At 35.4% G+C, this 25,460-nt stretch overlaps 1 protein-coding gene and 1 long non-coding RNA gene across 2 annotated transcripts; one reads left to right on the top strand and one right to left on the bottom strand.

The window, feature by feature from the left end:
• The first annotated feature begins 65 nt into the window (after nucleotides 1-65).
• On the top strand, nucleotides 66-23,524 carry LOC7497002 (uncharacterized). Its single transcript, XM_002316638.4, has 14 exons — nucleotides 66-1,412; nucleotides 13,807-13,917; nucleotides 14,032-14,198; nucleotides 14,285-14,495; nucleotides 14,606-14,843; nucleotides 14,919-15,069; nucleotides 15,167-15,472; nucleotides 19,986-21,399; nucleotides 21,579-21,677; nucleotides 21,786-21,988; nucleotides 22,150-22,360; nucleotides 22,517-22,754; nucleotides 22,838-22,988; nucleotides 23,070-23,524. The coding sequence occupies exons 1-14, from the start codon at nucleotides 152-154 to the stop codon at nucleotides 23,376-23,378; spliced, it is 5,070 nt and encodes a 1,689-aa protein (XP_002316674.2). The 5' UTR covers nucleotides 66-151; the 3' UTR covers nucleotides 23,379-23,524.
• Nucleotides 16,056-17,934, bottom strand: LOC127903982 (uncharacterized). Its single transcript, XR_008056785.1, has 2 exons — nucleotides 17,824-17,934; nucleotides 16,056-16,221 (listed from the first exon to the last, which is right to left on the bottom strand). It is a non-coding gene; the product is annotated as an uncharacterized LOC127903982 (long non-coding RNA).
• Nucleotides 23,525-25,460: the final 1,936 nt, after the last annotated feature.

The raw sequence follows: 25,460 nt of genomic DNA, 5'->3' as shown, positions 1-25,460 counted from the left end.
AAACTTGACAATAAAAGCGATATTTGTTTGTCAATGACATGCATATATCGACTAGTCCATCACTCAAAATCTAGTAGGCCTTTCATTGTAACGAAGCACAACCAATTAGTTAAAAGAATATCCAACTGCTGGACTTGGCAGCAGCAAATTCATGGTAGCCCTTCTACTCCTACTGCGTTTTTTTTGTTTGCAACTTGGTGCTGCCACAGATACAATTACTTCATCTCAGTATGTCAAAGATCCTGATGCTATAGTCTCTGCGGGAAATAAGTTCAAACTGGGATTTTTCAGCCCTGTTAGTTCCACTAATCGCTATGTAGGAATATGGTTCAGTAGTGTTACGCCTATAACACCAGTCTGGGTAGCTAACAGAAACAAGCCACTCAACGATTCTTCTGGGGTGATGACAATATCTGGGGATGGAAATCTTGTGGTTTTGAATGGTCAGAAAGAAACTCTTTGGTCATCAATTGTCTCAAAGGGAGTCGGTAATTCAAGTGCACAGCTTATGGATGATGGAAACCTTGTCCTGCGAGAAATCGGAAGTGGGAACAGCTTATGGGAGAGTTTTCAGGAACCTTCTGATACAATCATAACGAACATGAGACTTACTGCTAAAGTAAGAACAGGCGAGAAGACATTGCTATCCTCATGGAGAAGCCCTTCAGATCCATCCATTGGGACCTTCACTGTTGGAATTAATCCAGTAAGGATACCTCATTGTTTCATTTGGAATCATAGCCATCCAATCTATCGGTCTGGTCCATGGAATGGTCAGGTATTTATTGCTAATCCAGAAATGAATTCAGTTAATAGCAATGGATTTGATATTGTACAAGATGGAAACGGGACGTTTACCCTAATCTCAAATTCTGCCAACGAATCATATATCGGAAGATATGTTTTGAGTTATGATGGAATTTTTAGTGAACTTTATTGGGATTATGGGAAGGAGGAATGGGTTAATGTGGGGCGAGTTCCAAACGATGAGTGCGATGTCTACGGTAAGTGTGGGTCATTTGGAATCTGTAAAGTAAAGAATTCACCAATTTGCAGTTGTATGAAAGGGTTTGAACCAAAAGATGCAGATAAATGGAATAGTAGAAACTGGACTAGTGGTTGTGTTAGGAGGAGACCTATGCAGTGCGAAAGAATACAATATGGTGGTGAAGCGGGCAAAGAAGATGGATTCTTGAGGCTGCGGACAGTGAAAGCGCCAGACTTTGCTGACTCGTCCTTTGCAGTTTCGGAACAAACATGTAGAGACAATTGCATGAATAATTCTTCCTGTATAGCTTATGCATATTATACTGGTATACGCTGTATGTTGTGGTGGGAAAACTTAACTGATATAAGGAAATTTCCTAGTAGAGGGGCAGATCTTTACGTTCGCCTAGCTTATTCAGAACTTGGTAATCGTTTCGTTTTTTTTTTGTCTAGTTTTCTTTTGTATTCATAGAAACATGTAAAGACAACTGCTTCAAATTTTCTGCTGTTCAAATATTCATAGAAATTACTGTTGTACTTTCGTATTCTTGTAGATAGTAGAAGAAATTTGATCCTTTCCCCTGGTTTGTTTTTGTCAAATCTAAAAATACAAACCTCTGTTTTCTGCAGATAATAGAACTACAAGTATGAAGGTAATTATCGGTTTAACAGTGGTTGTGGGAGCTATTATCAGCGCAATCTGTGTGTTCTGTATGTGGAGGCGAATTGCTCATTATAGAGGTAAATATGCATTTTAGTGCTCGCCATTGCTGGACTTGAAAACCATCCTCTCTTTTCATTGAAAAGAAAAAAATGCAATGTTCAACTGATGCCTACTTCCTGGATGTAACTCAGAAAGGAAGAAGAGAAGCATGAAGATCTTACTAGAAGAAAGCATGATGCAAGACGACTTGAACCAAGCTAAACTACCACTTTTAAGTTTACCAAAGCTTGTAGCTGCAACAAACAACTTTGACATTGCCAATAAGCTTGGGCAGGGTGGTTTTGGTCCAGTGTACAAGGTAATAATGCTTGTGAGATAGTGGAGTTTATATTGTTAATTGAATTGAATTGAATTGCCAGAAATAAGATGAATGGAACTTTGCAGGGAAGATTGCCAGATGGACAGGAAATAGCTGTGAAGAGACTGTCAAGAGCATCTGGGCAAGGACTAGAAGAATTTATGAATGAGGTTGTGGTGATTTCTAAACTGCAACATAGGAATCTTGTGAGACTCCTTGGTTGCTGTGTTGAAGGAGAAGAGAAGATGTTGGTCTATGAGTACATGCCAAACAAAAGCTTAGATGCCTTTCTTTTTGGTCAGAGCTAATTACCCCAACTTACATAACCATTAGAAGCAGACTACAATTTCTTTTACGATTCAAGTATTGAAACTCTCACACTTCTTTTTTGGCTGCAATTTGTCTAGATCCTCTCAGGAAACAACTTCTAGATTGGAATAAACGTTTTGACATTGTTGACGGAATCTGTCGAGGTCTGCTCTACCTTCACAGGGATTCCAGACTAAAAATTATTCATCGAGATCTGAAGGCAAGTAACATCCTGCTGGACGAAAATTTGAATCCGAAAATTTCAGACTTTGGTATGGCCAGGATATTTGGTGGCAATGAAGATCAAGCAAACACTATAAGGGTTGTCGGGACATAGTAAGTCCTGTTTCTTTCTTAAATCCCTCTCTTATTATCTATCACTATTTCATTTATCTCTTTTTTCGTATGCAGTGGCTATATGTCCCCTGAATATGCAATACAGGGCCGATTTTCAGAGAAATCAGATGTTTTTAGTTTTGGAGTTTTGTTGTTGGAGATTGCAAGTGGGAGGAAAAATACCAGTTTCTATGACTGTGAACAAGTTTCGAGCCTGATAGGATTTGTATTTCCTCCAACTCTTTGCTTTCTAATACAAAATCTCGAATTTTTGCATTTATAATTAGATATTCTTATGTACGTTGATATTTTCACTTCTGCAGGCATGGAAATCATGGAATGAGGGCAACATTGGAGCTATAGTAGATCCTGTAATTTCAAACCCTTCTTTTGAGGTTGAAGTTTTTCGGTGCATAAATATTGGTCTGTTATGCGTTCAGGAGCTTGCAAGAGATAGACCAACTATATCTACAGTAATTTCAATGCTAAACAGCGAAATTGTGGATCTTCCTGCTCCCAAACAATCAGCATTCGCTGAAAGGTTCAGTTATTTAGACAAAGAATCCTCCGAACAGAACAAACAGAGATATTCTATTAACAATGTCTCGATCACAGCACTTGAAGCTCGATAAATAGAACTTGTGACATTGCTATCTTTCTGTCTAGGTCTGCAATTGGTTGTAAGAAATTATGGGAAGTTTGTAAGAAGTGAATGCATCAGCATTCTACAGATTTCTCTAGGTCTTTGTGCCAAATGAATACACTAGTGTCAATACCCCAAACTTCTTGCTTAGAGTCCGATTTTTAGAGAGTAATTATACTTTTGTAGTGTAATTTAAGCTGGGAAATACTCATTCTCTGGGGAGATAAATGAATAAATGGGGTCTTTCACAGAAAACTCCTTGTTACATTTTTTGATAGTCTTACAGAAATGCATTTTATCCATTTTCAAGGGTGAAGTAACTATCACTGATATTCCCTCGTGAAAAAAGGAGAATAGGAGGCGACCATCACCATTGATGTCGATTGCATGCATAAATGCATATATTGAATGCTCCATGTTCATAATCTGAAGGCTAGTAACATCCTCCTGCATCAAGAACTGTATCCAAGATTTTCAAATTTTGGAACGACGAGGATATATTTGTTGGGAATTAAGATCAAGCTAACACTAGTAGGATTGTTGGAACATAGTAAATACTTTCTCTTTTTTCAATTCTAACCCTCCTAATATATCACTACTTCAGAAATTTGTTTCTTTCCCGTGCAGTGGCTTTATGTCCCCTGAATAGGCCATGAAAGGTCGATTTTCAGAGAAATCCGATTTCTTCAGCTTTGGAGTTTTGTTGTTGGAGATTACAAGTGGGAGAAAAAAAAATCAGTTTCTATGGCAATGAACAAGCTTTGAGTCTCTTAAGAATTCTATGTCCATCCAACTCTTTGCTAAAGTTCTGCGAAGTTCCATCTCTTTTTATTGACTAAAAATTATCCAATATCCACAAGTGTTCTCACTTTTCAGGCATGGAAATTGTGGAACGAAGGCAATATTTGCTATAAGACCTTACCGAGCCTGCCCTGGTTAGTCAACTCACTAACTTGCTGACTCGGGGTTAATCCATACATCTGGCACCCTAGGTTTGAGCATAGTTATCAGACCCGATCCGGGGTTGACCCGGTCAAGGAACCGGGTCCCGGGTTACACAGGTTGACCCAGGTCAACTTGAATCAATCCGGAAAAATTAAAAAAGATTGAAGTTTTAATATTTTATATGATAAAATTAAAACAATTCATGTGAATATAGACTATAAATGTTATAAATAATGAAGTTTGAAAGATTATTTCAAAAGATTTTTTATTGCATGTTAAAAAAATACTATGTTAGTATGTTATTCTTTCAAGTTGAAGTATTTAAACCAAAAAGATTTTTTTACCCCACATTGAAAAAACATTACTTTTTTCTTGTGAACATAAAGTATATATAGTAAAGGGTTTCAAATTCCAAATTGAAAAAATAAAATATCATTCTAGTATGTATATAGTGAACTTTGAAAATGGTTAATAATCAACTAAAAATTATAAAAAAGAGGGGTCATTGGTTAGGAGAAAAAGCACATTTGAAAAAAAAAACAGGTCTCAAACGGGTTTTGCCGGATCACGGGTCAACCGGGTTTTTGCTTATCCTGGTCTTTTGCCTTACCCAAACTAGTCCAGCCATCGAGTTAACCGGGTCCCAGGTCGACCCTCCAGACCGGTCCGAGTTTAATAACTATGGTTTTGAGCGTAGTGAACAAGATTAGGGTAACAAAGTCACGGTTAAATTTGTAGGCCGATGCTTGGAAAATATGGGCATAATACGTACTTGTTAAAGAATATGGTCATCACTCATTTGATTTTTATTTTTGTTTTGGATTCTTTTGTGTATTTATGGACTTAGGAATTGTCACGACCCGAATCTCGAATCCATGACCAGCACATAGGCAAGGTTCTCCTCCACGGTTCCATATCTATGCGAACCCAAACTTACATACAAACTTATCCTTTAAATAACTAAATCAGAGTTCAACGCAACAGTAACAACAAAACTAACTTCATAATATAATTTGATTGTTTTAATACAAGATTTAATACAATTTCATAGTTGGGGAGCACTAACTAGACATAAAGAAAAAAAATACTAATTTCAACAAAAGAGTAGGTTCTGAAGGTCCAACAAAAGTGACCCGCTAACATGCTATAAGCCTGAAAAGATAAATAATGAGATGGTGAGTTCAACAACTCAGTGAATAGATAACGTTCAATACATACACACACACACACACACGAGGTATACAACAATGATGAATATATATACAATTATGGCTCTAGGTTCTTATAGGAAGGTTTTTCAAATAAGCCATAACAACAATATCATAAGGTAAAGCTTATTAGAAAATCAAAATGCAATGAGCATGAGGCTTCGTACTGTGAGATGATCAGTCCTCACAGGTTGGTGACTCCCCCGACCAACTAGGTTCTGATACGATGTGCACAAAGACTAACACTACCCTGTTAGCATGTGTATTCTGACTAGCATATCATAGGTTCATAATTATAATTATAATCATAATCATAATCAAACAAACATATTCATATCTTAAGGCTCAACTCATGACATCAATCAAATGAGGAGCTATCAATTCAGAAGTCAATTTAAAATATATATTAGTTCATATCAAAAATTCATATTCAACAATTGATCATACTTTATCGTAGCAAGGATAATAATCAACTCAAATATCTATAATATTTCTCATGCATATGAAAAATTATCTACTCACCGGACTCGAAAGCAAACAGAACTCAAAAGCAAATACCAAAGGAAATCCTACTGATGTCCCGTTGGTAGAATATCAGGATTATCTGAATACAAATGAGGCATATTCAAGAACGAATCAAAAGAACATACAACCTATTTAATATACTTAACTAAGAGTTTATTTCATAACCCTATATGTTTTTCAACTAGTTAGTCATTTTTCCCAAAAACCCAAAAACTAAACGGTTTTCCCGAAATTTAATCCAAAATAAAACAACTAATAAGACTTGATAATAATTCACTAAATAAACCTCAATTATTCATCAAAATAATCTGAAAAAAAGCTAATATTACAGCTAGGGACCAATCTAGAATTTATCATATTTTTAAGGGTCAAATTGAAACTTTGTCAAATTGGAGGACCAAACTAAAAATATCAAAAATTCATGACTATAGTGGAATTATGTCCATAATTCATCCTCAGTTCTGTCCAGAATCTCTAATTATGCTCCAGGAACCATTCTGGAATTTTCCTAAATTTTTAGGGTCAAATTGTAATTTTTGTCAAATGGAAGGACCAAATTGAAAGTGTTAAAAATTCATAACTATACTGGAATTCTGCTCATAATTCATCTTTTACTCTGTCCAGAATCTTGGATTATGCTCCAGGAACCATTCTGTAATTTTTTTAATGTTTCGGGACTAAACTGAATTTTCATCATCTTTGTTGCACCCTCGCGGCGGAGCGCGGCGTCGCGGCGATCCTCGATTGATTCCGGGGTCTTTTGTTTTATTGAATAAGGGGAGTCGCCACCTAGTATTATGGTCACTAGGAAACCTAACTGGTCTTTCAGAGATTCTAAGGCAAGGGACTGGTTGCGTAAAGGGAAGGTATTAGCACCCCTAGTACACCCTACCTAAGGTAAGCTGCTTGGTGTTTGGTTTGTCTTATAATTGCTATGGTGTTGGTGTTTTCTAATTCCATCAGTTTTTCTAAGTTTGATTCTAACTAAATTTATTAAGATAGAAATCCAAGGAGATTCCATGTGCTTTAAAAGCTCATTTTTCCCTTGGTATTTCAAGAGTTTGCGACTCGTAAATCGCAAGGAGAAGGGACAAAAATTTAGAAATCTAGGGCGCTTTAAAAGCCTATTTTTGCCTTAGTGTTTTATACTCTCACGGCTCGTAAACCGTGGAGTAAAAAAAATGAAATGTCCTCGATTATAATCAAGGCTTCTTTCAAGGATGTGTGATGACTTATTATCCCTAGAAAATTATTTTGGATATTTACCACTTAAGGTCTCTTTATCCAAATATTAACAGTGAATAATAACAAGTTATTCCCATTAAATATTTTGGATATTCATCCCTTTGAGATTTCTTTATCCAAACATTAATGGTTAATACTAGATGATTTCTCCACGAAATAAGATTTTTATATTTTTTGGAATATTGGCCAACACCCTTTGAAGTTTTACAAACATGTTGTAAAATCCAGAAATGCAAGAAAATAATTTTTATGTTTAAGAAATCCATGCGAAAACACATTTTTCAAAACTTTCAATTTTTTTTATATAAAAAAAACGTTCAAAATATATTAGAGTATTGGCCGTATGCTAACACACACAAAAAAAATATATTTTTTATATTTTCTTTGTCAAATATACAAACATTACATTTAATCACAATAAAAAAAAAACACATGTTAATCAAATTCTTAAGGCTTTAATAAATCAGTTATTAAATCCCAAAAAATATGTAGAAACATGTCCTTACATTTTCACGGGAAATAAAACAAAATTTTATTTGTCCTTCAGATACTTGATCATATAAAAATTAAAAAATTAAATTCATTTTCTTTTTTATCTTTTTGATTTTTTTATAATTCAATGACATACATAAAAAAAATACAAACACACACACACATCCATTTTTATTATGTTTTTTTTATACACCCATATGTCATTACAAATAACACAAATTTAAAATAAAACAGACAACACATCACACAAATAAAAAAATACATAATAGCCCCCAAAAATCCAGGAAACTGCTAGGAAGGCTTCTGGCAATGCAGGAACAGTGGCGGCGCGTGTTCTCACTCGCCGCCGCCACTGGCGGCGCGTGGGTTCACGCGCCGCCGGAAAAAAATGACAGGGGAGATCTGCAACGGCTTCCTCCCCTCTTCATTGTCTTCGCCGGCGGTGACACCCATCGTGACCTGCAACAAGAAAAAAGAAAAACGCAGGCAGTTGATTTTAAACCATTTCTTTTTTTCAAATATGCTCTCGGTCTTCCCCTTTTTTAGATCTGTTTCTTCTGTAGGTCTGTTTTTCTTTGTTTCACCTTCTTCTCTGTTTCAGGTGGCCGGCGGCAAGGAGGAATTATTTAGAAAGGGGCATCGCTGCTGGGGAAAGGAACAGCGGTGGCTGGCCTTGCTGCTGCTTGTCCGTGGCCGTTACTGTTGAGGAGACCGAAAGGGAAGAAGATCTGTTGAAATGGGGGGAGCTCCGCTGGTTTCTGTGAAGGCCGAATGAGTCGGCGCCTGTGAGGGGGAGAGGGAGATCGTGACTGAGGGGCTGTGGGTTTGTTTGACCGGCTGAGAAAGGAGAGGGACGATGGTGGAGCGGCTGTTTGAGAGTTAAATGGGAGACGGGAGCAGCTGAGTCTGTTTGAGAGAGATGAGGGAAGAGACGGGGCTCTGTCGAAGAAGAAGAGAGGATGAGCGGCTGCCTTTTGTTGGCTAGGAGAGGGGGAAGGGAGGTGGTGTCCGGCGGCTCTCTGGCTTTTGGCCAAAAGAGAGGGGATTGGTTGGAGGCTTGGGAAGAAAAAAAATATATCAAAAGGGAGGGGGCGCCGGATTGTTGGCTTGTTTTTGGCCAAGGACGGGGGCAGCCACTGTAGCCTTTTTTAATAAAGAGAATAGGGTTAGGTTTTTTTGTTTACCCTATATTTTTATCTCTAAAATTGCCTTCTTCTTCCTTTTTTTTTTTTTTTATATGGCTGGGTGTTCACTTATATAGAAAATCTCTACACGTTCTATTTAAAGAAATATTGCAATAATTATTGCAGAGATTGTCTTCTATAACTAGCACCAACAAATCCTATATATATGGTATTTTTTTAATTGCAGTGATTATTTTCCCTAATCACGAATCAAATCATATATCTATGGTATTTTATATTGCAGTAATTATATATAATTCGGTAATTATCTCCTTGACATATTACTTCCTTAACCCTGATGCTTTATGTTATCGCCACATGTAAACCCTTATTATTATTTTATTATTATTTTTTTTTTTATTTGAAAATTTATCAAAATATGGGTAGCAACAATCTTCAACCTCAAACCCATAATTTCCACAGATTACCTACTGTTATATCAAGATTCCTAACTCAAATTAACCATTTAAACAAAATCATAACCCAAAATCATCATCTTTATCTAAAATCTTCCAAAATCAACTAAGTAACTCATTATCCCTAATAATCAACCCATAACATTCAAATCAATTCATCAATAAACCTAAAATACAATCTTCAAAACCCTAACATTCAACGAAACATAAATTTAAAGCTCAAAGAACACACATTTAATTTTCACAAATTGAGGGACCAAACTGAATTTTCATCATCTTCAACCCCAAACTCAGAATTTCTACAGATTATCTACTGTTATATCAAGATTTCTAACTCAAACTCACCATTTAAACAAAATCATAACCCAAAATCATCATTTTTACCTAAAATCTTCCAAAATCAACTAATTAACTCATTACCCATAATAATCAGTCCATAACATTCAAATCAATTCATCAATAAACCCAAAACATAATCTTCAAAACCTTAACATTCAACAAAACAGAAATTTAAAGCTCAAAGAACACACATTTAATTTTCACAAATTGAGTGACAAAACTGAATTTTCATCATCTTCAACCTCAAATCCAGAATTTCCACAAATTACCAACTGTTATATCAAGATTTCTAACTCAAATTCACCATTTAAACAAAATCATAATCCAAAATCATCATCTTTACCTAAAATCTTCCAAAATCAACTAATTAACTCATTACCCATAACAATCAACCCATAACATACAAATCAATTCATCAATAAACCCAAAACACAATCTTCAAAACCCTAATATTCAACAAAACAGAAATTTCAAGCTCAAAGAACACACATTTATACATTTAAAAACCTAAATTTTACCTTTAAACTTATTTTCTCCAACTCCCTTCTATTTCCCTTTATCTTTCCCTCTTTTCTCTTCTTCTTTTTCTTTCTCCCTTTTCTCCTGCCGTCCTTCACACTATAATTTCATATCCCTCTTTCTTTTTTCTATTTATACTTATTATGTTTATTCAATTATCACAATACCTCTTATTCATTTATACCCACTTTTAAGCCTTCAGGGGCTTTATTGCCTTTTCCTACTCATTTATTTCGAAACATCATAGGAATTCTCAATTTGTTCCTTCATTTGAATAATTGATGTTATTATAGGTTTTTGCCCTTTATGTTTTGGTTTAATTTTTATTCTTGGCACCTTTATCAAATTTTAATTTGTTTTCGATTTCATCATTGAATTTATAATCTTGGTTTTTTTCAATTTCATCACCCGGGTTTGTTGGTATTTTTTTTTTACTTCTTTTTGTTCATTGATATTTTTCCCTAATTTTATCTTTAATCATTGGGATTCCTGGAGATTAACAATCGATATCTTTTTCCGTTTTCTTTCAAAGATGTGGAGCTATTTTGTTTTTTAAATACACTTACAGTTCTTTATCATTGATTTTTTATGCTTCAAAAAAATCATGTTGCCTGCAGTGAAGCACAAACAAGCTATCTAGTATATAGTAAATTCAACCGAAGGTTAACATAAAACAAGGCCTAAATCATGAATCACGAGAGATTTACCCATATTAATCTAATTTTTTTAAAGGTCAAAATAATATAGTTTTTTTTTAAAAAAAATTAATAAAAATATGGTGAGTTTTAACCAGGTTAATTGGTTCATGGGTTCTTGTAAGTTTTTCACCCGAACATACCAAATTAAGTCCTCTTATATTTTGAGAAATCTATCTAAGCCAAGTTTTAGTTCAACCACATCCCAAAAATGATTGAGTTTTAAATTGACTCATCAAAATAAGTTTAATAATAATAATTTTTTAGCTTTGGGAAAACAAGTGAGTGTCATATTGTAGTAACTTTTGATATTACGGTTTAAAAATGTAGGTTTAGAAAAAATAATAAATTATAGTTTTTTCATATTTATGATTTTAATGTAGAGTTTTTTAAACAATTTTGAAAACTTTAAGTTGACTTATGTTGGCCGTCGTTGACTGTCACTGTCACATACTCTTTGCGCGTGAATGTCATCAAATTGGAACGCTTTTGATTTTCATATTCATATTATATACTGGTTTTGGCTTACAATTCAACGATTCAGCCAATGGTGAGGCCTCCCTCTATAATAAAATTTATCAATTTATGTTGACAATTATAGTTTCTAGAGGTAATATATCAAAATGATTTTGTTAAAATACTATAAAGTTAATTTACAAAGGGTATTTTAGCAATTATCCTAAGATACAATAATCAAATATATTCCAGTAATTGAACAATAACTACGAACTTTAAGTAATAATACATTTCACTTTAATTTATTTTCTGTTTTTTTCACATCATTTTTATGCTAATAATATAAGTTTGATTCTCCATACACATATATGAAATTGTTATTCTAAATTGTAATATAATTGAAAATTTAACCGTAATTTCTTTAGGTTGAAATGGAAACAAGCCTTACAGATAGTGACCCATTAGGACTTGTTTCTGTCAAAGCCTTGTGCCGGTGAAAGAAAAATGTTTCCATTTTCTTTGCTGTGTGACAGACATGGCTACAGATGCTGAGTTGTTGACCCTGAAGAATCTATCCCATAAAGAATAATATTCATAAAACATTTTTGTAATTATGCAAACATGTTCATAACCAGACAAGAATTTTAACCATCTTCTTATCTTGTTCTTGCTCTTGAACCTTAATGGAATTACATTTTGACTGGTACACAAATAAAATTGCCATCCCTGCGGACGGCACGTACCTGCCTAGGTAGGCCAGAGTACCGGCGACTTTTGTGTCTATAATCTCCTTCCAGGAAAAGGGAAGCACCTGCCACAATTGTTGAAAAAACCCAACCTTTCAGGTTTACCTTCTGTTTGAGTTGATAACACTCGCCATAAGAGGACAGAAACTTGACAATAGAAGCGATATTTGTTTGTCAATGACATGCATATATCGACTGGTCCATCACTCAAAATCTAGTAAGCCTTTCATTGTAACGAAGCACAAGCAATTAGTTAAAAGAATATCCAACTGCTGGACTTGGCAGCAGCAAATTCATGGTGGCCCTTCTACTCCTACTGTGTTTTTTTTGTTTGCAACTTGGTGCTGCCAGAGATACAATTACGTCATCTCAGTATGTCAAAGATCCTGATGCTATAGTCTCTGCGGGAAATAAGTTCAAACTGGGATTTTTCAGCCCTGTTAATTCCACTAATCGCTATGTAGGAATATGGTTCAGTAGTTTTACGCCTATAACACGAGTCTGGGTAGCTAACAGAAACAAGCCACTCAACGATTCTTCTGGGGTGATGACAATATCTGGCGATGGAAATCTTGTGGTTTTGAATGGTCAGAAAGAAACTCTTTGGTCATCAAATGTCTCAAACGGAGTCAGTAATTCAAGTGCACGGCTTATGGATGATGGAAACCTTGTCTTGCGAGATATCGGAAGTGGAAACCGCTTATGGGAGAGTTTTCAGGAACCTTCTGATACAATGATAACAAACATGAGACTTACTGCTAAAGTAAGAACAGGCGAGAAGACATTGCTATCCTCATGGAGAAGCCCTTCAGATCCATCCATTGGGACCTTCTCTGTTGGAATTGATCCAGTAAGGATACCTCAGTGTTTCATTTGGAATCATAGTCATCCAATCTATCGGACTGGTCCATGGAATGGTCAGGTATTTATTGGAATTCCAGGAATGAATTCAGTTAATATCAATGGATTTGATATTGAACAAGATGGAAATGGGACGTTTACCCTAATCTTAAATTCTGCCAACGAATCATATATCGGAAGTTTTGTTTTGAGTTATGATGGAAATTTTAATGAACTATATTGGGATTATGGGAAGGAGGAATGGGTTTACGTGGGGCGACTTCCAAACGATGAGTGCGATGTCTACGGTAAGTGCGGGTCATTTGGAATCTGTAATGCAAAGTACTCACCAATTTGCAGTTGTATGAAAGGGTTTGAACCAAAAGATGCAGATGAATGGAATAGTAGAAACTGGACTAGTGGTTGTGTTAGGAGGAGACCTATGCAGTGCGAAAGAATACAATATGGTGGTGAACCGGGCAAAGAAGATGGGTTCTTGAAGCTGCGGACAGTGAAAGTGCCAGACTTTGCTGACCGGTCCTTGGCAGTTTCGGAGCAAACATGTAGAGAAAATTGCATGAATAATTGTTCCTGCATAGCTTATGCATATTATACTGGTATACGCTGTATGTTGTGGTGGGAAAACTTAACTGATATAAGGAAATTTCCTAGTGGAGGAGCAGATCTTTACGTTCGCCTAGCTTATTCAGAACTCGGTAATCGTTTCATTTTTTTTGTCTAGTTTTCTTTTACAAGACTGCTTCAAATTTTCTGCTGTTCAAATATTCATAGAAATTACTGTTGTACTTTCGTATTCATGTAGATTGTAGAAGAAATTTGATCCTTTCCCCTGGTTTGTTTTTGTCAAATCTAAAAATACAAACCTCTGTTTTCTGCAGATAATAGAACTACAAGTATGAAGGTAATTATCGGTTTAACAGTGGTTGTGGGAGCTATTATCAGCGCAATCTGTGTGTTCTGTATGTGGAGGCGAATTGCTCATTATAGAGGTAAATATGCATTTTAGTGCTCGCCATTGCTGGACTTGAAAACCATCCTCTCTTTTCATTGAAAAGAAAAAAATGCAATGTTCAACTGATGCCTACTTCCTGGATGTAACTCAGAAAGGAAGAAGAGAAGCATGAAGATCTTACTAGACGAAAGCATGATGCAAGACGACTTGAACCAAGCTAAACTACCACTTTTAAGTTTACCAAAGCTTGTAGCTGCAACAAACAACTTTGACATTGCCAATAAGCTTGGGCAGGGTGGTTTTGGTCCAGTGTACAAGGTAATAATGCTTGTGAGATAGTGGAGTTTATATTGTTAATTGAATTGAATTGAATTGCCAGAAATAAGATGAATGGAACTTTGCAGGGAAGATTGCCAGATGGACAGGAAATAGCTGTGAAGAGACTGTCAAGAGCATCTGGGCAAGGACTAGAAGAATTTATGAATGAGGTTGTGGTGATTTCTAAACTGCAACATAGGAATCTTGTGAGACTCCTTGGTTGCTGTGTTGAAGGAGAAGAGAAGATGTTGGTCTATGAGTACATGCCAAACAAAAGCTTAGATGCCTTTCTTTTTGGTCAGAGCTAATTACCCCAACTTACATAACCATTAGAAGCAGACTACAATTTCTTTTACGATTCAAGTATTGAAACTCTCACACTTCTTTTTTGGCTGCAATTTGTCTAGATCCTCTCAGGAAACAACTTCTAGATTGGAATAAACGTTTTGACATTGTTGACGGAATCTGTCGAGGTCTGCTCTACCTTCACAGGGATTCCAGACTAAAAATTATTCATCGAGATCTGAAGGCAAGTAACATCCTGCTGGACGAAAATTTGAATCCGAAAATTTCAGACTTTGGTATGGCCAGGATATTTGGTGGCAATGAAGATCAAGCAAACACTATAAGGGTTGTCGGGACATAGTAAGTCCTGTTTCTTTCTTAAATCCCTCTCTTATTATCTATCACTATTTCATTTATCTCTTTTTTCGTATGCAGTGGCTATATGTCCCCTGAATATGCAATACAGGGCCGATTTTCAGAGAAATCAGATGTTTTTAGTTTTGGAGTTTTGTTGTTGGAGATTGCAAGTGGGAGGAAAAATACCAGTTTCTATGACTGTGAACAAGTTTCGAGCCTGATAGGATTTGTATTTCCTCCAACTCTTTGCTTTCTAATACAAAATCTCGAATTTTTGCATTTATAATTAGATATTCTTATGTACGTTGATATTTTCACTTCTGCAGGCATGGAAATCATGGAATGAGGGCAACATTGGAGCTATAGTAGATCCTGTAATTTCAAACCCTTCTTTTGAGGTTGAAGTTTTTCGGTGCATAAATATTGGTCTGTTATGCGTTCAGGAGCTTGCAAGAGATAGACCAACTATATCTACAGTAATTTCAATGCTAAACAGCGAAATTGTGGATCTTCCTGCTCCCAAACAATCAGCATTCGCTGAAAGGTTCAGTTATTTAGACAAAGAATCCTCCGAACAGAACAAACAGAGATATTCTATTAACAATGTCTCGATCACAGCACTTGAAGCTCGATAAATAGAACTTGTGACATTGCTATCTTTCTGTCTAGGTCTGCAATTGGTTGTAAGAAATTATGGGAAGTTTGTAAGAAGTGAATGCATCAGCATTCTACAGATTTCTCTAGGTCTTTGTGCCAAATGAATACACTAGTGTCAATACCCCAAACTTCTTGCTTAGAGTCCGATTTTTAGAGAGTAATTATACTTTTGTAGTGTAATTTAAGCTGGGAAATACTCATTCTCTGGGGAGATAAATGAATAAATGGGGTCTTTCACAGAAAACTCCTTGTTACATTTTTTCATTGTCTTACAGAAATGCATTTTATCCATTTTCAAGGATAAAGTAACAATCACTGATATTCCCTCGTTAAAAAAGTAGGTGGATAGGAGGCGACCATCACCATTGATGTCGATTGCATGCATAAATGCATATATTGAATGCTCCATATTCATAATCTGAAGGCTAGTAATGTCACGACCCGAATCCCGGATCGATAACCGGCACATAGACAAGGTTCCCCTCCAAGGTTCCATACCTATGCGAACCGAAACTTACACACAAACTTATCCTAACTCAATCAGAGTTCAACGCAGCATTAATAACAAAATCAACTTTATAATATAATTGAATTGTCTTAATACAAGAGTTTATATAAGTTCAGAGTTTTGGAGCACTAACTAAATATAAAGGAAACATACAAAGTACAACCAAAGAGCAGGTTCTGAAGGCCCAACAAAATAACCTGCTATCAAGCTATAAGCCTGAAAATGATAAATAATGAGATGGTGAGTTCAACAACTCAGTGAGTAGATAACATTCAATACACACACACGAGGTAATACAACAATGAGAAATATATATACAAGTATGGCTTTAGGTTCTTATGGAAATGTTTCTTAAATTGGCCATAACAAGAAGATCATATGGTAAAACTCGTCAGAAAATCAAAATGCAATGAGCATGAGGCTCTGTACTGTGGGATGATCAATCCACACAGGTTGGTGACTCCCCCGACCAACTAGGGTTCAGATACGATGTGCACAAAGACTAACATTACCCTGTTAGCATGGGTATTCTGATCACTAGCATACTATAGGTTCATAATCATAATCAAACAGACATATTCATATCTCAAGGCTCAACTCATGACATCAATCAAATAAGAAGCTATCAATTCAGAAGTCAATTCAAAATATATACTGGTTCATATCAAGAATTCAGATTCAACAATTGATCATGCTTTATCATAACAAGGATAATAATCAGCATATATATTATCAAGAAGCATGATCCAATGCATATTAACAAATCAAATATTTATAATATTTCTCATGCATATAGAAAATTATCCACTCACCCGACTCGAAAGCAAACAGAAGTAGCAGATACCGAAGGAAATCCTAATGGCGTCCCGCCGGTAGAATATCAGGATTATCTGAATATAAAGGAGACATATTCAAGAATGACTCAAAAGAACATATAACCTATTTAATACACTTATCTAAGGGTGTATTCCATAACCCTATATGTTTTTGAACTAACTAGTCAATTTTCCCAAAAACTCAAAATTTAACGGTTTTCCCGAAATCTAATCCATAATAGAACAAATAATAAAATTGGTAATAATTCACTAAATAACCCTCAATTATTCATCAAACCAATCTGCAAAAGTTAATATTACATCTGGGGACTAATCTGTAATTTATCATATTTTTAAGGGTCAAATTGCAACTTTTGTCAAATTGAAGGACCAAACTGAAATTGTCATAAATCCATTACTATACTGAAATTCTGACCATAATTAGTCCTCATTTCTGTCCAGATCATCTCATTATACTCCAAGGACCATTCTGGAATTTTACCAAATTTTTAGGGTCAAATTGTAATTTTTGTCAAATTGGAGGACTAAATTGAAAGTGTTAAAATTTCATAACTATACAGGAATTCTGCCCATAATTCATGTTTTATTCTGTTCAGAATCTCGGAATATGATCCAGGGACCAATCTGTAATTTTCCAAAGTTTGGGGACTAAACTGTAATTTTCCAAAATTGAGGGACCAAACCGAAATTTTATCGTCTTCAACCTCCAACCCAGAATTTTAACAGAAAACCTACTGTCCTCTCCAAATTTCTAACAAAAATTCACCATTCAAACAAAATCACAACTTAAAATCATCATCTTCCAATTCAATCTCTCAAAATCAACCAAATAATCAAATACCCACAACAATTAACCATATAACATTCAAATTAACTCATCAATCAAACCCAAAACACAAATTTTCAAAACCCTAACATTCATCAAAACTGAAATTAAAGTTCAATTAACATACATTTATACATTTAACAACCTAAATCTTACCTTTTTTTTACTTATTTCTTCAACTCCTTTCTATTTCCCTTCTAATTTCCCTCTTTTCTCTTCTTCTTCTTCTTTCTCCCTTCTCTCTCACGGTTTGCTACTTCAATTTTCAGATCTCTTCTTTTGTTTTTTTTTTCCTTCTTATTTATATTTATCAACTATTGTTCAATTACTTCTATACCCTTATTTATTTATACTCTCTCTTTAAGCCACCAAGGGCTTTGTAGCCTTTTCCTAACTCATTTAATTCAAAACATTACAAGTAACATCCTCCTGCATCAAGAACTGTATCGAAAAGCACCGAGACTTGTGGCCCAGCGGCAGAGGCAAGGTTTCCTTGCCTCTGTCACCTGGGTTCGAGCCTTAGCGTGCACGCCTGTCACCCTCGCGGTGTCTTACCTATTTATTGGGCTTGCAGGGTGTTCAGTGGGTCCGGGAATTAGTTGTGGTGCGCGTAAGCTGGCCCGGACACCCCGGGTTACCAAAAAAAAAAAAACTGTATCCAAAAATTTCAAATTTTGGAACGAGGATGATATATTTGTTGGGAATGAAGATCAAGCTAACAGTAGTAGGATTGTTGGAACATAGTAAATACTTTTTCTTTTTTCAATTCTATCCTCCTAATATATCACTACTTCATAAATTTGTTTCTTTCCCCTGCAGTGGCTATATGTCTCCTGAATATGCCATGAAAGGTTGATTTTCAGAGAATTCCGATTTCTTTAGCTTTGGAGTTTTGTTGTTGGAGATTACGAGTGGGAGAAAAAAATATCAAAACAAGCTTCGATGTATTATTTTCAAGCAAATAATACTTTAAAAAACAATTACTATCAAATTAAAAAACAATCACTACTAAATTTCCAAACATCATCAAATCAAAAGGTCCATATGATCTTTTGTCTAGCTTGCAAGTTTTATCCATCTAGAGGTTAGTTAGCATATGACAGAAGGCCTATGAATTTTTTTGCTAGCTGGCTGTGGTGCCAAACTATTTTTTGTTTCTAATAATGTTAAGTGTTATAAATATAATTTTTTTAAAAAAATTCATAACTAGATCAAATAAAATAAGTTGATTTTGTTTTATTTAAACAATTAAAAAAACAACAGACAAACCAATGTTTTTTTTTTAAATGATAATGGTAACTTAAAATAAATATTTTTTTAAAAAGAAGATAACAATATAGTTTAATTGGTAGTAATTAAATATAAAAGGATAAAAAGGTAAGAAAATTACCTTAAAAAAATAGTGATTCAAAATGATGCACTGTGCATCGTTGCTTTACAAAATCAAGGACGAATTCGATGATACATACGGTTGGTAGGCGACGAGAAAATTGTAAATGGTCAAGAAATTTAAGATGGTTTGAAATTGGAAAGGAGTCTTGTTGTAGCCGGGTGAAATTGCAAAGAAAAATACTTTAACAAAAGAACAAAAAATTTGAAAGAATAAGGATTAAATTAGTAAAAATAATATATTATAAATTTGAATTAAAAGATAAAATTAAAAAATTAAAATTAAAGTTGAAATTCCAACCGCTGAAATACCAACCGCCAAGCTAATATTTTTAGGGATAAAAAAGGAAAAAAAAGAAGAAGAAAGCCTCATGGATGACCAATCACCCGATCACCACTGATACTCTCTGCCTCCAAAGACAAGGACACTACAGCGCTTCTAATGACGTGTAAAGAAAGATTTTGGCAGCTAAGAAACACCGCGGAGTTAGAATGGATGGCCAGGATGTTGCTTAAAAATATGAATAAACACGGATAGCTGGATTTCATCAACGCATTGGCCATTGACACGTGTCATTATGATTTAAAAAATAATAGTGGATTGATTTGGATCAAGACCACAATATTATGTTTGATATTCAAGCAACTTCAACGAGATTTAGTCCCATTTAAATTAGGTTCGTTCAGAACTTCAACGAGATTTAGTTTGATTTTGGTTACAATTGTTGAATAGTTTAAGCTGCGAAAGATGAGTTCTCTGTATTGTTTATAGGTTGACTAACTTGATAAAGACGACCTTTCTTAGAAAGCTCCTTTTCACTTGAAGTTGAATGACTCCCAATCAGAGTTGATATTATTGACTGATTGGAATCGTTTTGTTCCCACATAAGAAAAGTGATAGGACAGGAAGTGGCCATTGTAGACAATGACGTGCATACATTGAATGGTCAATAATTCATAAACTAACAAGGCTTTCCATTCCCACCAAGATCAAGCATTTAGCCAAAAAAATTTTGGTTTTTTTTAATAACTTTTGTGCTACCAAAGTTACAATTATGGATCTTGGCAGCTGCACATCCATAATAGCTCTTCATCTAATACTATATTGTTTTTGTTTGGAATTTGGAGCTTCCATAGATACCATTTCATTGTCTCAGTTCATCAGAGATCCTGAAACTATAGTCTCTGCTGGGAAAAAGTTTGAACTGGGATTTTTCAGCCCTGTTAATTCCACAAATCGTTATGTAGCGATATGGTACAGTAATATTTCTATTACAACTCCAGTCTGGGTGGCTAACAGAAACAAGCCACTCAACGATTCTTCTGGGATTATGACAATATCTGAAGATGGAAATCTTGTTGTTTTGAATGGTCAGAAAGAAACTCTTTGGTCATCAAATGTCTCGACTGGAATGAATGATTCAAGAGCGCAGCTTATGGATGATGGAAACCTTGTCTTGGGAGGGAGTGAAAATGGGAACAGCTTATGGCAGAGTTTCCAGGAACCATCAGATACTTACATTCCGAAGATGAGACTTACTGCTAATCCCAGAACAGGTAAGAAGACGCCACTGACATCATGGAAAAGCCCTTCAGATCCGTCTATCGGAAGCTTCTCTTTGGGTATTGATCCCTCGAGCATTCCTGAAGTGGTTCTTTGGAATGATAGTCGTCCAATCTGGCGTACTGGTCCCTGGAATGGTCAGGTTTTTATTGGAGTCCCAGAAATGAATTCTGTTTATCTTGATGGATTTAATCTTGCGGATGATGGAAATGGAGGTTTTACTCTAAGTGTAGGTTTTGCTGATGAGTCTTACATCACCAATTTTGTTTTGAGTTCTGAAGGAAAATTTGGACAAGTATTTTGGGATGATATGAATGAGGGATCATGGAGATATCAATGGGAAAGTGTTCAAGATGAGTGTGATGTTTATGGCAAGTGTGGTTCATTTGCAAGCTGTGATGCAAAGAACACACCAATTTGCAGTTGCTTGAAAGGTTTTGAACCAAAAAATGCCGATGAATGGAATAGCAGAAACTGGACTCATGGTTGTGTTCGAAGGAAAGCGATGCGGTGTGAAAGAATACAAAATGGTGGTGAACTGGGAAAAGAAGATGGATTTTCGAAGCTGGAGAGAGTGAAAGTGCCAGGCTTTGCTGAGTGGTCATCTTCGATTACTGAACAAAAATGCAGAGATGACTGCTGGAATAATTGTTCTTGTATAGCTTATGCCTATTATACTGGTATATATTGTATGTTATGGAAGGGAAACTTAACTGATATAAAGAAGTTTTCTAGTGGAGGGGCAGATCTTTACATTCGCCTTGCTTATACAGAACTTGGTAAGCGTTTCATTTTCTATCCAATTCTCGTTTACAATGTTGCGTGCAAACCATTTCCTGTTACAGAAAATTACTGATAAACTAACTTCGCTATTCAAATGGAAAGGTGAAGAAACTTGATCTTTTTCCCTAGTTTTGCTTTTGCCAAATTTAAAGATACCACAATTTGTTTTCTGCAGATAATAAAAAGATAAACATGAAAGTAATTATCAGTTTAACAGTGGTCGTGGGAGCCATTGCCATTGCGATCTGCGTGTTTTATTCCTGGAGGTGGATAGGTAAATTGCATGTTAGTATTAGCTTGTTGGAATTTCTTAAACATTCTCAAGTTTCATTCAAAAGTAAAATGAAATGTACAAGGGATGCTTACTTGTGGATTTAACCAGAAAGGAAGAGGACAAGCAAGAAGGTATTATTACCAAAAAGGAAGCATCCAATATTATTGGACGAAAACGTGATCCAAGACAACTTGAACCATGTTAAACTTCAAGAACTACCTCTGTTCAGTTTACAAATGCTGATAGTTGCAACAGACAACTTTAATACAGCCAATAAGCTTGGGCAGGGTGGATTTGGTCCAGTGTACAAGGTAATGCTTGTGTTGTGGAGGAGTTTTTTTGTTGGAGAATAATATAAATCATATCTTAGGACCTCACCTAACAGCTTAAGTTTTTGGATTGAGATGGATCTTTGACATTTTTATGGTTCATTGAACTGAACAGCTAGTTATTGGATTGATTGAACTTGCAGGGAAAATTCCCAGATGGGCAGGAGATAGCTCTGAAAAGACTGTCAAGAGCATCTGGACAAGGGCAAGAAGAATTTATGACTGAGGTTGTGGTGATTTCAAAACTGCAACATATGAATCTCGTGAGACTTCTTGGATGCTGCGTTGAAGGAGAAGAGAAGATGTTGGTTTATGAGTACATGCCAAATAGGAGCTTGGATGCTTTTCTTTTTGGTTAGAGCTTTTGCCTTATCTCTTAAGTAAATACATTACAGTTTTCCAGATTCCCAACCAGATATGCGGTTTAACTTATTAGAAGCAGATTAACATCTTTCATGGAGTCCTTTGTTTAGCCTCACGAAATTTTATTTTGCGCTGCAATTTGTCTAGATCCTTCAAGAAAACAACTTCTAGATTGGAAAAAACGCTTCAACATTGTCGAAGGAATCTGTCGAGGTCTGCTTTACCTTCACAGGGATTCTAGGCTGCGGATTATTCATCGAGATCTGAAGGCAAGTAACATCCTACTGGACCAAGAACTGAATCCTAAAATCTCAGATTTCGGAATGGCTAGGATATTTGGTCGCAACGAAGACCAAGCTGACACTGGAAGGGTTGTTGGAACATTGTAAGCACTGTTCCGTTAGCGATTCTTATCCTGTTATCTTTCCTTCTTCTTTTTTTCTGAAATCTATTTTTTTGGTGATGCAGCGGCTATATGTCCCCTGAATATGCCATGGAAGGTCGATTTTCAGAGAAATCCGATGTCTTTAGCTTTGGAGTTTTGTTATTAGAGATTATAAGTGGAAGGAAAAATACCAGTTTCTATGGAAACGAGGAGGCTTTGAGCCTGCTAGGATATGTATGTCCATCCAACTCCTTGTTTTAATGATACAAAATTATTAAAACTGCATTAACTTCAACATATTTTTTTACTTCTCAGGCCTGGAAATTGTGGAACGAGGGCAACATTGCAGCTCTGGTAGATCCTGGAATTTCATATCCTTCTTTCCACGAGGAAATTTTTCGTTGCGTACACGTTGGTTTGCTATGTGTTCAGGAATTTGCAAAAGACAGGCCAGCTATATTCACTGTCATTTCCATGCTAAATAGTGAAATTGTGGATCTTCCCACTCCCAAGCAACCTGCATTTTCAGAAAGGCGGAGTGAGCTAGACACAGCGTCCCTTCAGCACGACCAGAGGCCAGAATCCATCAACAACGTCACGGTTACACTTCTTTCAGGCCGATAGACAAAATTCATGACATGATTGTTTTTCTGCTGGGCTTGCAGCTGGTCGGCCATTTGTAAAACTTTCAACGCTGAATTTTTTAGGCATGTCAAAGTAATGGCAAGATTTTGATAATATATATTTTAATTCCATTTTTTTGCAATAAATTTTCAATTTATTTCATTTTATCAATGCGTCACTCTCATTCTCCATCTTGCTCTCACACCAGAATTTAACCATAGGTTGGTTTGGCATGGTCTAAATTAACCCTAATGTCACGACCCGATTCCCGGATCCATGACCGGCACATAGGCAAGGTTCCCCTTCAAGGTTCCATACCTATGCGAACCCAAACTTACACACAAACTTATCCTAACTCAATCAGAGTTCAACGCAGCATTAATAACAAAATCAATTTCATAATATAATTGAATTGTCTTAATACAAGAGTTCATATAAATTCATAGTTTTGGAGCACTAACTAGACATAAAGAAAAGGTATAAAGTACAACCAAAGAACAGGTTCTGAATGTCCAACAAAAGTGATCTGCTATAAAGTTATAAGCCTGAAAAGAATAATAATGAAAGGGTGAGTTCAACAACTCAGTGAGTAGATAACGTTTAATACACACATACGAGGTAATAAAACAATGAGAAATATATATACAAGTATGACTTTAGGTTCTTATGGAAATGTTTCTCAAATTGGCCATAACAAGAATGTCATATGGTAAAATTCGTCAGAAAATCAAAATGCAATGAGCATGAGGCTCCGTACTGTGGGATGATCAGTCCACACAGGTTGGTGACTCCCCCGACCAACTAGGGTTCAGATACGATGTGCACAAAGACTAACACTACCCTGTTAGCATGGGTATTCTGACTGACATACCATAGGTTCATAATCATAATCAAACAGACATATTCATATCTCAAGGCTCAACTCATGACATCAATCAAATGAGGAGCTATTAATTCAGAAGTCAATTCAGAATATATATACTGGTTCATATCAATAATTCAGATTCAACAATTGATCATGCTTATCATAACAAGGATAATAATCAACATATATATTATCAAGAAGCATGATCCAATTCATATTAACAAATCAAATATTTATAATATTTCTCATGCATATGGAAAATTATCCACTCACTTGACTCGAAAGCAAACAGAAGTCAAAAGCAGATACCGAAGGAAATCCTAATGGCGTCCCGCCGGTAGAATATCAGGATTATCTGAATACAAAGGAGACATATTCAAGAATGACTCAAAAGAATATATAACCTATTTAATACACTTATCTAAGGGCATATTCCAAAACCCTATATGTTTTTGAACTACCGAGTTATTTTTCCTAAAAACCCAACATTTAACGGTTTTCCCGAAATCTAATCCATAATAAAACAAATAATAGAATTGGTAATAATTCACTAAATAACCCTCAATTATTCATCAAACCAATCTGCAAAAGTTAATATTACAGCTAGGGACCAATTTGTAATTTATCCTATTTTTAAGGGTCAAATTGCAACTTTTGTTAAATTGAAGGACCAAACTAAAATTTATCATAAATCCATGAATATACTGAAATTCTGACCATAATTAGTCCTCATTTCTGTCCAGATCATCTCATTATACTCCGGGGACCATTCTGGAATTTTACCAAATTTTTAGGGTCAAATTGTAATTTTTGTCAAATTGGAGGACCAACTTGAAAGTGTTAAATTTTCATATCTATACAGTAATTCTGCCCATAATTCATCTTTTATTCTGTTCAGAATCTCGAAATATGCTTTAGGAACCAATCTGTAAATTTCCAAAGTTTAGGGACTAAACTGTAATGTTCCAAAATTGAGGGACCAAACCGAAATTTTGTCATCTTCAACCTCAAACCCAGAATTCTCACAGATTACCTACTGTTCTTGCCAAATTTCTAACTCAACATTCACCATTTACACAATTCATAACTCAAAATCATCACAATATTCCATAATCAACTCATTAATCAATTACCCATAACAATCAACCTTATAACATTCAATTTAATTCATCAATTAAACCCAAAACATAAATTTTCAAAACCCTAACATTCATCAA

The sequence above is a fragment of the Populus trichocarpa genome, chromosome 11, assembly GCF_000002775.5.
Source record: "Populus trichocarpa isolate Nisqually-1 chromosome 11, P.trichocarpa_v4.1, whole genome shotgun sequence".
Lineage (NCBI taxonomy): Eukaryota > Viridiplantae > Streptophyta > Magnoliopsida > Malpighiales > Salicaceae > Populus > Populus trichocarpa.
Note: the sequence above shows the minus strand (reverse complement) of the source record. Positions and strands in the feature narration are given on the sequence as shown.

Coding starts and splice junctions, on each gene's coding strand:
- LOC7497002 (XM_002316638.4), top strand. CDS start 152: ATGGTAGCCCTTCTACTCCTACTGCGTTTTTTTTGTTTGCAACTTGGT. Junction 15,070..15,166: donor TTTCGAGCCTGATAGGATTT/GTATTTCCTCCA, acceptor TCACTTCTGCAG/GCATGGAAATCATGGAATGA. Junction 22,755..22,837: donor GGAAGGGTTGTTGGAACATT/GTAAGCACTGTT, acceptor TTGGTGATGCAG/CGGCTATATGTCCCCTGAAT.